At 41.2% G+C, this 12870-nt stretch overlaps 2 protein-coding genes across 3 annotated transcripts in view; both read left to right on the top strand.

Annotated features, from left to right (window-relative positions):
* Positions 1–4814, top strand: part of ZC3H7A (zinc finger CCCH-type containing 7A) — a 29504-nt gene extending 24690 nt beyond the window's left edge. Inside the window, exons 20-23 of the mRNA XM_086622093.1 lie at positions 460–568; positions 1430–1563; positions 1922–2085; positions 3416–4814. Coding sequence (XP_086478219.1) covers positions 460–568; positions 1430–1563; positions 1922–2085; positions 3416–3605 — 597 coding nt within the window. The 3' untranslated portion in view covers positions 3606–4814. The remainder of the gene's footprint in view (positions 1–459; positions 569–1429; positions 1564–1921; positions 2086–3415) is intronic.
* Positions 4815–5894: 1080 nt separating this feature from the next.
* TXNDC11 (thioredoxin domain containing 11) overlaps positions 5895–12870 on the top strand; it is a 32968-nt gene continuing 25992 nt past the window's right edge. The window contains exons 1-4 of one of the 2 annotated variants that reach the window (XM_086622264.1): positions 5895–6040; positions 10328–10402; positions 10693–10909; positions 11637–11734. In XM_086622264.1, the coding sequence (XP_086478390.1) occupies positions 5895–6040; positions 10328–10402; positions 10693–10909; positions 11637–11734 (536 nt within the window). The remainder of the gene's footprint in view (positions 6041–10327; positions 10403–10692; positions 10910–11636; positions 11735–12870) is intronic. The other variant, XM_086622265.1, reaches the window with a different exon arrangement.

Here is a 12870-nt window from a genome sequence, read left to right as displayed (position 1 = left end):
GAAAATACTAGCAATTGGGCTGGTCTCATCCGTTCTGGAGAAATTCCCATGAGAGTTGGTGGGAATACATTTATAGTGTTTCTGCAGAGTTCAGCTTTAGAAAAGCACTGATCTCACATGTTATTACTGAAGCCCTTTCTCATCAGTGGAAGTTAATAACTTTTTCAGTGATTTAACTAAATTCTTACTATTTCCAGTAAATATTTCAGAAATAATTTAAACAGATCTGTGATCTGATAAGAGGAAAAAAGCAGTCATAGTACTTGCTTCCAGCAGTTTGCTTTTTCTAACTACAATATGAGGTTTTTATAAAATAAACATGATTTTATTTTTCATGTGATATAAATGTCCGATAGGGAGGGGAAACACTAGCCAAGACTGAAAAAAAGCTCCCACATTTTTTACTGTTGTCCGTTTTACTTTATATTCATAAGGATATTTTTTTAATCCACGTTCCAGTTGTGCAATCATATTGCTTCAGGCAAGAAATGTCAGTATGATGGAAACTGCTCATTTGCTCACAGTCCTGAGGAAAGAGAGATGTGGACCTATATGAAGGAGAACAGCAGTAAGTAGAAGAGTAAATCTAAAATGTTGTAAATCTAACTGTTCTGCTTTTCATCCTTGTTCCTCAGTTACTTTTTAATCCACTTTCTTTCATTGCCTTTTGTAGTAAACCTTGTAGGGTGCCTTTTTTTCAAAATTTGAGTAAGCCCAGACTGAGTATTCAAAACCAGTATTAAATAAAAATAGCTATATTGTATATTTGATGCTTGGTGTGTTTTTTAACAATAAACTAGTTTGTATCAATTTTTTTAGATGTCTTGGAAATAGTATATTGAGCCATGCAGCCATATTGTTTGGTGTTTATACCTGTATTGCCATGTGCACACAGTAGGATTCTGCTGATAATATATGGGGGCAAGCTATTTGCAGGAGAATTTTCCCCCCTACAGAGTATTTACTGGGAATCACTATTCACTTTCTGTTGTTGACTTGTTATGGCATTGGAGTGTTACTGGGGAGAAATGAGCAAAAATCAGAAGTAATAAAATGCAAGAAAGCAGACTAAATTTAACAAAAGCTGTAGCACACTTTATATTAGTACTTTGAAATTCAGGTACTGATACACAGAGGCACGGTTGTTACCTAGTGGGACAGTTATCTGTATTTTGGGAGCCTGTTGAAAAATGTGTAACATCTCACTTTCCTCTAGATAGGCAGACATGGGTCTTGGTAAGTAGCCAGAGATTCATAATGCTTTTGGCTCTTATCTCTGAACTGTGTAATTGTCTACATTGTGTCCTTCCTTTTTTCTTCTTACAGTAGGTGGGGACTGAATTATGCTTGCAAACTCAGTCGTTTATCTAGTATTCTCAAACTCTTGCCTTAATTGCTAATTACTTATTTTAGCTTCTGCTCTCATTAGTTCAAGACTTGGAGCAGTTGTATGACATATGGCTAAAAAGTCAAAAACCAGAAAAAGGAGATGATACAGCTGCTCAGGCAAACAAAGAAAATGGGAAGCAAATTCACATGCCAACAGACTATGCTGAAGTTACAGTAAGTAATCATAGATATAATTTTAAATTCAGACGTGATTTTTTGAGGTTTTTGCTTTGTTGTTTTTTTTTTTTTTTACCTCAGTCAGTAACATATTGTCCTTATTTTCTTGGTGCTTCCTTACATCATAGCTAGCTACACTAAATGCAGACATTAACTGGCCCTGTAAAGCAGTTCTGAATCCTCTAAAGCCAGAGGAGATGGTAAACTTCAGGTTGTTGTTTACATAACTATATCTGTTTAGGTAGACAACAACTTACAGGTCAACATAAAGAAAACATTCAAAATGTATTAGGAGCAGTTCTGTGCTTACAGTATTGAATTCTCAATGTTTTGTTTTCAAATTCCTGTAAAACAGGTGGATTTTCACTGTTGGATGTGTGGGAAGAACTGTAATAGTGAGAAGCAATGGCAGGGTCACATTTCTTCTGAAAAGCATAAAGAGAAGGTTTTCCACACTGAGGACGATCAAAACTGCTGGCAGTATCGCTTTCCAACTGGATATTTTAGCATTTGTGATAGGTATGTGGTTTCTAATATGTCAAAAATGCTGAAAAATGACAGCTCATAGTGTAAATAATTAAGATGGTTATTAGTTTTGACAATGTTTCTAGTATTTCTTGCTTTCTGTACATCTTTCAAAAAGAAATTAAGTAATAACAATATTGTAACACATGCTTTTAGAACTCGGGGTGACAAGGTGCCTAATTGTGGAACCAAATTAATTGGTTGTGTGATGTTAATAAAGAGTTGCAAGTTTATTGCAGCTGCGTGAGATATTATTGGTATGACTACAAGTTTACTTAGGCATCTGCATATTAAATACCTGTGGAACACAAGAACAGTACCTAGCTGGACAGTGATATTGGAGCTTTAAGGCAAGTAGCATCAAAACAAATTTGTTAAAATTGAGTTTCTGTTACTGGAAATCATTTATGAATGTGTGGAAGAGAACTTCGAAGACCTGTTGGTTTTCCCCAATATTGGTTGTATATTTTGCTGCTCCCTTTAATTCTTAAATGCAGCCTGTTTACCTGACTGCAGTAAGCCTTTTTTTGTAAATCTGTTGAAAGTTCTTTCCACTGTTGGCATCTTTTTGGAAGGCTAAAAACTTCGGAATCCGCATTCTGGAGTTAAAGATTCAATTGGCTGGTATGGATACTCGTTACTCCATTTCAAGTTGAAGTCTTTGAATGCCTTAGAGATCTTGAGAAAATGCACAGCATATAAAGCAAATTATTTTTTGTTTGCAGTCTTTGCATGGAAGCTTACATGGCCCTTTTACTGAATTTTTAAGGAATATCCGTATGTATTGGATGTTTTGAACACTAACAGGCCTCGGATATGCAGTATAAAGTGAATACAAACTGACATGCTTATAACTCAGTACAAAAATAGTAAGATAAAATAGATTCTTAAGTAATACTGAGCACTTAAAAACCAAATTTCATTAACAAAGGGTAATTAATTAGTTGGATTTTTTGTAAGAATAGTAGTTCTTTTGCTTAGTGAGTTAAATGATAAGGTATTCATTTACCTGATAATTCAACCAGATGAAATTAAGGGTTTCAAAGCATTAAATGACTGAGTAAAGTAGGAGCATAAAGAATAGAAAGAAAAGAGCCATCTCTTGCTCTCTATGAATACTCGACAGCTGGAAAAGAAAAATAGAATCAAATGCTAAGCAGAGTTAGAATCATCTTTCTTAAAAAGTAAATGCTCTTCCGTTATTTTTTTTTTTTTGTCCTTAGTATTTTGGTGTATTTGAATAGCATGACCAGAAGAAAATACTTAGATACAATAGCGATCATGATAATTCTATGAAAACATTATTTGAAATCTGTCTTAACAGATATATGGCTGGTACTTGCACTGAAGGAAACAACTGTAAATTTGCCCATGGAAATGCTGAACTCCACGAGTGGGAAGAACGAAGACAAGTTTTAAGAATGAAGCTCAGCAAAGCAAGAAAAGACCACTTGATTGCTCCCAGTGATAATGACTTTGGAAAATATAGTTTTTTGTTTAAAGATTTAAACTAATACTGATATGACACATACATGTTATCAGCTGGAAGCATAAACCAGAAAATTTGACAATAATCAAAAGCATGTGACAGAAAAGCTGCAGGTTTTCTGCTTTTATTGGCATATATTGTTCCTCCTGAACAGCAAAATATAGTAGATTTAGGGGGATTGAGCAGACCTGTCTGTGCTCTCATGAAACAGAGTGGTGATTAAAAAAATCTGAAGTATTACATGCTTACTCACCTTCTGTTGGACAGAAAGTTAGGAAATAGAAGGGGGGGAAGAGAAGTTATAAAATCTAGGAAGCCCCCAGTATCAGTCCTTCAGCTGAAATACTCTAAGGTATCAAGGTATTACAAAACAGAGTGTTATGGGCTAAGAAGAAAATGATGGATGCAAATTCTTCAGATCTTTTAATGGAGAGGATTTGTTTAAAACAAAGTTTGCTACTTATCTATATGTAGGTTGCTAAAAAGGATTTTCTTATTAAAGATTTTAAACGAAATAACCATTTAACTACAATATATGTTGAATGGGTATTTTTCTCTCTATTTGTATGTTTCAATATAATTTACTGAAAAAGGATCTTGGCAGGAAAAAAGTATTAATTTTTGAAAATGAAGTAGTTAAAATTCTGTTTCTTGGTCTTTGCTGTTTAAATGATGATTTTGAAAGATTACACTTGTATGTCAGTATTGTGTATTATTGTATGGACTAATGTTGCCTGTAATAAAGAGAACTTTACACAAAGCTGTTTTCTGCATGTAGCCTCTCGGGACTGAGATTTTGTAAAAACAAACAATGATTTGCCTCTTAGCAAAAGCTTGAGCACCTGTAGCTAAAAACTTAGTAAGTTGGTATTTCTGTCTCCAGCTGCTTGTTTGCGGTTTTCTGTGTTGCCGTTAGCTCATAGCATCAGTCAGATTACAGAAGTGGCCAACTAACTTGTGAAGCAGACAAGCGTTTTGGAGCTACATGGTGCTGGGACACATTTTCAGCCTTTTGACTTGGGCATGAGCGACCACCTCAGCTGCAAGGTGGCTGGTACAGCAAATTGCATTTCCTGCAGACCACAGGAAATGGAAAACCAGAGACAGGCTGAGATGACTTATGACTGACCAGCCTTTTGGCTTTACAGTCGCTGGAGCTTTTCTTGCGTTTTAGCTTCTCTGGAGATAGTGCTTTCAGCTTTTTTTGTGTGTTCACTTAAAAAAAAAAAAATAACTAAACTTCTTTCAGTCATTCATTCAAAATAGCTAAAGCTAGGTTTGTTTTTTTTTTTTCTCCCATGACTTAACTTCCTTCTCTCCAATATTTTTCTCTGTTGTTGGCTGACCTTATATAATTAGAAGAGCTTTAAGAATGAATTCAGTAGCTTGAATGTAGTCATTGGCCACATATTGTGTACCTAAAAAGTGTTGAACCAAAGTTCAGTAGTACCTACACATGTGACAAGCCTGGATGCTGTGTCCCTTTCACTTCACAGAATGAAAGCACAAGGAATATTAAACCACCTTATGCTTCAGCCGTAGCGAAGAGGAACTCGGTGGAGTAACAATTCCTGACAGGCTCGGCTGAGGAACACCTCGGTATGATGTACAATATGCATCCAAAATTAGCTTGGTGCTTGAAATACCACCTGCTGCAATGCTGATTTTTTACATTGTTTGTAAGAAGCTGAGCTTGAAATAGAGTATTATGGACACTGTTATTTCTGTGACAAAACCTGGTTGTATCGTGTGCCTTTCTGAATTGTTTTCTCAATTTTCTGCTTTCATTGTTTCATGTAAGTGCTCTGTAAATTATTGGAAGTAATTCTAGACAAAACTAAACATGGAATCCTTGTTCTGTAAGGACGGTGTGAAGTCTTTTCTGCCTGTAGTGCGGGGCTGCTGGGGAACGGCTGCCGGAGGGGGCTGGGGCCTCGCAGAAGCGGAGGAGTTACTGGGGAATTATTTACTCGCTGCTCCCGGCGACGGGAATTTTGGCGACGTCCCGCACAGACAGCAGGAGGCGAACGAGATAATGTTTAACGCGTTTCTCCTCAGCCCGCGGTAGTACTGGGGGGCAGCGAGCGAGGCCGCCCGTCCCCGCGGCCTCGCCCGCCCTCCCCGCGGGCCCGGCCCCACGGCCCCTGCCCCGGCCGGGCCCGGCCGTCTGTGCGCGTGCTCGGGGCGGCGCGACGTGGCGGCGGCGGGTTCGCCGGCGGAGGGGCCCGCCCCGGCGCGGCTGACGGGCGGGCGGCAGGCAGACGTGTGCGAGCGGGAGCGGCCCGGTGGCCCGCAGCCCTCCCCGCCGCGGGTGATGTCGGTATGCGGCGGCTCCGGCCCCGCGGCTGCCCCTCGGCTGCGGCCTCGTGCCGCCCAGATGGCGCGACGGCCCGAGCTGCTGTGCGGCGCTGCCATCGTGCTGGGCTGCGCCTTCCTCGTCGCCCTCAAAGTCACCTGCAGGTAATGGCGGAGGGGCGGCTTCGCAGGAGCGGGCGGGGGCCGGGCGGACCCCGGGCACTCGGGGCCCGGCCGGGGGGAAGCGGTCGCCCGCGGCTCTTCCTGGAGGCCGGGCGGGCCCCGGAGGCCCGGCGTAGAGCCGCCGGCGGAGGCTCCCGCCCTGGGGCCGGCGGGTGTGGCGGGGCGGGCGGCGGGGGCTGGCCGGGCTGGGGTCTCCTCGGGGCGCGACCCCTCGATCCCCCGCTGCGCGTTCGGGCTGCGAGAGGCGCCGCGCCGGGCCGGGGTGTGTCAGGAGCGGCTGTTCCCGGGGCGGGTGACAGGCGCCTTCCTCCCGGCCCGACGACATGCCGTCCCCATGGCAACGACAGCCGTGCTCGTGTCGCGGGCAGCGCTGTCGCCAGCCCAGCGGTGTGGCGGCGGGGGGACGCGGGGCGCGGCGGGAGGGCGCCCGCTCGCTGCGCTAGTGCGCGGGTGAGGAAGAAGCAGCGGCGTTTTCGACGTATACGGCTTCGTCGCGGGGCGTCGAGCCGTGGCCGTAGGTGGGTGGGCGCACGTGTGCCTGAGGGGCAGGCGTTTTGTTGAGAGAGCTGTTCGTCCTCCAGAGAACAGCTCGCGCCCCGTGTTGGCACGGGGCTGAGGGGGCACAGGGCTGAGATCCGTCGTGCCCGCAGCCGGCCGCGTCAGGACGGGGGTGCAGAGTGGGGGGAGCGGGTCTCTCCTGGCTCGTGTTAGTGTTGACGCCCCAGTTACGAGCACCTGCTTCAGACAGAGGCTTTGTGTGTTGGGTTGTTCGTTTTCCCGTCTGGTGGTGCTCCTCTTGGGAGCTGGAACTTCCTTGCAAAAGTCTCTTTGGTTGCTGTTTGCCGAGAGCCTGGGGTACGTGGGTACAGGGAACCAGGTGATGTTTGCAGCTGGAAATGTGGGGGAGCCGGGTGGTGCACAGTAGGCACGAAAATGCGCTGCAGCTGAGCAGCTCCTTTCTGGAGCCTGAACTGAGATCTGAATGTTCTGGATGGGTTTTAGGTCAAGGTGACTGGTACGTGGTTCAAGTTGTGCTATATTACTTTAAGAACATCTGCTGCAATAGGGGCTTAATTTTGGGAGTGGAAGGCTACAAGGATCTGATTACCTCCCTATTCTGCAGAGTCTGACACTTTTATTTCAAGAAACCCTTGATTCACAGGTAATGCTTCTGAAAAATACCAAGGCTTTCTTTTCCTACCTGTCCACAGAGGATGTATTATTTGAATCAGAGCGAATTTTAAGTCTGTGAATGAGTTGCTCGGTGAGCAGCAGTGCCTCTGTTCCAGTAGTCTGTATCTTACAGTGAGCAGATAATTGAAACAAAAGTGTGAGCTCTTGCCATATTACAGAACGTATGGTGAAGGATTTCTGAACTTAATCACCTCCCTGTTTTACTGTCTGTTATTAAAAAATTAAATATGTTGGGTTTGTTTTTTTGTTTTTTTACACTTATGATGACGCTTGTTTTTCTCCTGCTTTCCTTCATGCTCCTTTCATTCTACTGCTAGCTGTGTGTGAAAGCTCACAAATGGAATGTGCTTGGAATGTGCTTTTTGCCACCCCGTACTCTGTACAGGAAGTTTGATTAAAGGAGTTTGGTTTTTCAGATTGTAGTTAAATAGACACTAAGGTCAGAAAAGTATTCCCTCTTCTGTTGCTGTCAGAAATGTAGAAAATTGAAGTTTAAAAATTCCATGTGCAATTTGGAGGCTGGTTAATTGCACATGTTAACTGACTACAGTACATATTTTCTCACACACGTCAGTATGGTTTGCAAGCAAGTCTCAGCACCAGAGTACGATTACTACCACTATGCTTGCAACACACAATTTTTGAGACCAATGGATAAAAAAGTATGGAAAGGGAAAATTCCTTTACTACGAGGCAACCCGTTAGTGATATTTGAGGTATTGCAGGTTTATAGTGGCTCAAGGAATAGCCAAATGAAGCCTGACCTAACGTGTATTATAATGGAAAGCCTGTGGTTTAGAACCCGAATTATTTCTGACACTATGGAAATGTCTTTTGGGACAAACCCACTGTAAGAACCTTGCAATCAAAGGAGCTTTATCCTGCAGGCACTTGTGTGTGCTTTCCTTTATTACCAGATTGTTCTGTTGAAATGAGTTTAAGTTTTTAAAGGCTCTGTGCATCAGGTAAATGACACAATCACATACTGTTTATTAAAACACTGATTATTATGTTTGTATAATAATTTTTTATGTAATTCTCAGTTTATACTTGTATAATTTTTAGGAGTTCAGATCACTATTGTCTTCGTAAACCTAGGAATTATGTAAAAGTACTCAGTTACTTATTTGGTATTACAGAGGAAGATGCTACTGAGCAAATCAGCTTAAGAAGCTGGTAGCTATTGATTTATCGTGTTTTGTTTTTTAATAATTACTGGAGGTTTTTCTTATTTGAAGGTAGCCATGTAGTTCCTGACTGACTCATGTCATAGGACTTCTGTTGATTTGTTTACACTTTCTTGCTATTTGGAGCCAGTTTCATATCTCATTTTTAAGGCTTATGCTGTAACTCTGGAATTAATTGTCCACTTCTAGTTTAATTCAGTAGAGGAAGCAGAGATTTTAAACATATTTCATAGACTCATAGAATGCCTTGGGTTGGAAAGGACTGTAAAGATCATCTAGTTCCACCCCCCCCACCATGGGCAGGGACGCTCTCCCCTAGACCAGGTTGCTCAAAGCCTCATCCAACCTGGCCTTGGACATCTCCAGGAATGGGGCATCCACAACTCCTCTGGGCAACTTGTTCCAGTGTTTCACCACCCTCATCGTAAAAAATTTCTTCCTTATATCTAATCTAAATCTACCCTCTTTCAGTTTAAAGGCATTGCCCCTTGTCCCATTTTCATTGAACTAGTTAAAGAGGAGAAATCCTAGTTAGTGTCTCTGAAGAGGTGTGTGTTCAGGGGAGATCAACACTTTGCTGCTGCGTTTCGGTTTCAGCAGCTAATCAGGGTGTGTGTGGTGGCCTGTGAGTTGGAGCGTAGTGCAGCAGCGTTGTGTCCTGTCCAGCTGGCAGTTAGAAACCACAGGAAGAAGGTAGCAGTTTGGATCAGTGCAAGGTGCAGGAACGGGAGGGAACCAGAGGTGTTGGTTGTGAGGTGACCTGAGAACCTAAGGGCTGGGGAAGAAGGTGCTGGGTTACTGATTCGGGGAGAAGGGAAGGAACAAATGTAGAAGTCCATAGAAGAAACTAGAATTTTGGCCATCTGTGTGAAAACATGATTTTGTGAGTAGTGGAATTAACGACTTGTAAGCATGAGGAACCAGTTAGTGTTTTCAAAGTTCTGGGTTTTGAAGCAAATGTTATCTTTTACATATGAATTAAGAATTTCTTTTGGAAAATGTGCTGAGAGTGATTCTTAAATGTTGAGCTTTAAGTGTATGCTTAGTAACCTGGAAATGAGAGAAGCGCTGTGGCTTTTGTGGGTCTGTGTTGTAAAAATCAAGGTACTTCTTACAAACCAGAATGATTGTAAAGTTTGAAGACATGGCAGTGTGGTTAGGAGGTTGCTTAATGTATGAGTTTGATGAAATTATCAAGCCCCGAACAGTGTCACAATTAGTAAAATTGTAACCTGAGAAGGAACAAATATTAGGTAAAAACATTTTTGTATTAGCTTTTTATTGTGATATAAGGTAAAGGAATGCACAGTCTTTCCTAAAACTTCCTGTCGCATGAGGAACCCATGGCAAAGTTGAGCGTTATGGTGATGCAGTTCAGTTTTTAATCTGACTTGCTGTAGTGTAAATATAGCTAGTGGAAAATTTTGGCATGAAGAGAGTAGAAAACAGAATGTGTTTTGTTAAAGATCATTCACTTGCTTTTAAGGCAGTTTATGCTATAACAAATTCTGAACACCTTGGAAATGCCCACTTCTGGACTGTTTGATTGCTGGTTTGATAGAAAATGGTTTCTTGAGTATTTGATTTACATTCTTGGTGTTACTGGTCAAACCGATTTCTCTTAAGAAACTTAATCTGTCATAATTTCTTTGAATCAAGACTTTCTATTTGTTATGTCCTTACATTGAAGTGGAAGTGTGGCCTGAACAGTTTGCCGCCCCTGCTCTAATCAGTAAAATAAAATAACACACACTTACATATATTTTCCTAATACAATATAAAAGAAGTGTAGAATACTTTAAAGCAAAATGTAAGGCAGATTAATAATCTCTGTTTATATAAACATCACATCACAAAACTGTATGACCAGTGTCTCTTCTTTTATCAGGGTGCTGTTACCTAAAGTACAAGTGTTAAAAGAGGATGAGGCCAGGGAAGAAATCCAGAGAAATCTCTCTTCCTGGTAATTTTATGCTCTGTGGCAACCAGCAATAAGAGTGTGAGCTAACATACCCATAAATGTAGTGCATGGTATCACAGTGTGACTTTCTAAGGCTTGTTAAGGATGATCTTCAGGTTTTTATGGTATTTCATGAAACTAACTCAGATAATGTAAGTTGTAGTCATTTGCATAAATTTCTCAAGTATTGTCATTGCATGACCTCTGCTAAGATTAAAAATTAGTGCTTTGGGCACACTTTTAAAAGTACTGCTGCACGGTCTCAGTAACCACTCTTAATTTCCTTCCTGCAGCCGAGCAAAAGATGTAACAATGCCAGCAAAGCTTCCAGTGAATTTTTTCTCCACAAGATCTCCAGTCATTGATCTTTTTCGGGGACAATTAGACTATGCAGATCACCTTCGTCAGGATTCAGAAATTGTGCTGTATTTCTTCTATGCGCCATGGTGTGGCCAGTCCATTGCAGCAAGAGAAGAAATAGAACATGTGGCCAGCAGATTGTCAGACCAGGTAACTCCAGAGAACAAATCTTAAACAAGACCTGAAAGCTTTTTAATCTCCAAGCCAATGCTAATGTCTGTCATCCCGTGGGAACCAGTAGCACTTGAATGCTCACATTTCAGGGTAACTCAGCCAGTTGTCTTAATTTTAATTTACCATACAGAATGTTAGAATAAATGGAGAAAACGTGTGATTCCTGCTCAGTGTTCTGTTATTTCTGCTCCTGAATGGGGAACTCTATGTGTTTCTTCTTGTAAAGTGTTCTTAGATTTACTCACCTGCCTTCAGATGGAAGCAAACCTGTGGTAATTTCTAGTTCCAGGATCCTTGGAGACACTGGTAGTCATGTAAGATTGCAGCCGTGGCACTGCTTTCCAGCAGTTGGTTGCCTGTGAACACTTCACAGGTACAGCTGTCCGAAGCCTCTGTTTGTTGAGCTCCACTCTGTTGAAAAAGTAATTAATATAGATTATGACTAAGTTAGTAAATTTGAAGGATTGAGATTAAGAAGCTTAAAAACTAGAAAGAAAAGTGACCAAAAGGGTTGCTGTTGCAAAATAAAACAAAACAAAACAAAAAAAGGTCTTATGTGATAGAATTAAGAGGAACTGATATGAAATACTGAATTGAAAAGACACTGAAAATGGCAGATGGAATGAATGGAAAAAATACATCTTAGATAAAGAAGGTCACAGTAATGTACTTTGTTAGCTGTGAATTTTTATGTGCTTTGCAGGTGCTGTTTGTGGCCGTAAATTGCTGGTGGAACCAGGGGAAATGCAGGAAGCAGAAGCATTTCTTTTATTTTCCTGTCATACACTTATACCATCGGAGGTAAGATTTCATATGGACAGTCTGGGTTTTTTATTATTGTTTTGGGTAACAGAGATATTATGTAAAATGTTGCATTTTGAAAATGTTATATTTATGGCTATAGTAAATGGTTGCAGAGGAGGAGATTTTGGGTGAAGCTCATCCTGTATGCTACTTAGGTGTCAAGAAGGGCTGTGCCTGTCAGTTAAATGACATGCTGTGCAATTCATCCTTAAGGAAATTTTCTTTTGCCTGGGCATCTCCTGGAAGTTCTGCCTCCAAGGAAAAGTAAAGAATTCAGGTTTACATAATAATTTCAGTTGTCTTTTTGCTCTGTAGATGGATTGTATCAACTGATCCCAATTGGTGACAGCAATAAAGTATGTACGTAAGGGCTCCTGAAGTTAGTTGAATTTAAGTGCATATTTAAATGGCACTACATATTGGAAGACTTTCTTTTAAATTAGGAGTTTACACTCACTTTTTTATGCTCCAAATGTTGAGATATAATTCTGTAAAATTTTATATAGTCTCACTTTTATTTTTCAGTATTTGTGTATATTATCTTTCTTTTTTTCTCTGTGTGGAGCAGAAGGTAAGGAAACACACTCTCTGATGCTAGCTACAATAGAGCTGGATGCTGTGTAGTTTATCACTGGCATTTTACTTGTGTACTCTAGTCTTGAACTGAAGCCCTCTTCCATTATAGAGGCTGATTTTGGGGTTTTTGGGGGGATTTATGTATTGAGGAGGAACAATCCTAATCTTTGTCAGCTGAACTTGGAATAGACACAGATGGCACTGGCATAATTCAAGCTGTAATAAAAAACCCCAACAGTCTCTCTTGGATGTACATTTACTTAAACTCATTTGATCTTCAAATTACAACACAATAGATGGATCCAGTTGGGTATTATCAGTAGCCTTAAACAAGAGTTGCAACAAGATGAGATGTAAATTCATACTGATAGTTCATAAAACCCCCAAAGGGCAATGCACCCCTCATGCCTGGGATGTTAAACCTCAAATGTTGCGTACTGGGCATGTGACATGCTGAAGCAGCACATGTTGCTGTTACGGCACAGGTTTATAATAAAACAGCATAGGAGGTAGAATAATCTAGTGGGCTCTAGAAGACCATTTCAAAGTATCTGAAT

This window comes from Tauraco erythrolophus, chromosome 17 (assembly GCF_009769465.1).
Source record: "Tauraco erythrolophus isolate bTauEry1 chromosome 17, bTauEry1.pri, whole genome shotgun sequence".
Classification (NCBI taxonomy): Eukaryota; Metazoa; Chordata; class Aves; order Musophagiformes; family Musophagidae; genus Tauraco; species Tauraco erythrolophus.
This window is presented reverse-complemented; position numbering and strand designations above follow the sequence as displayed.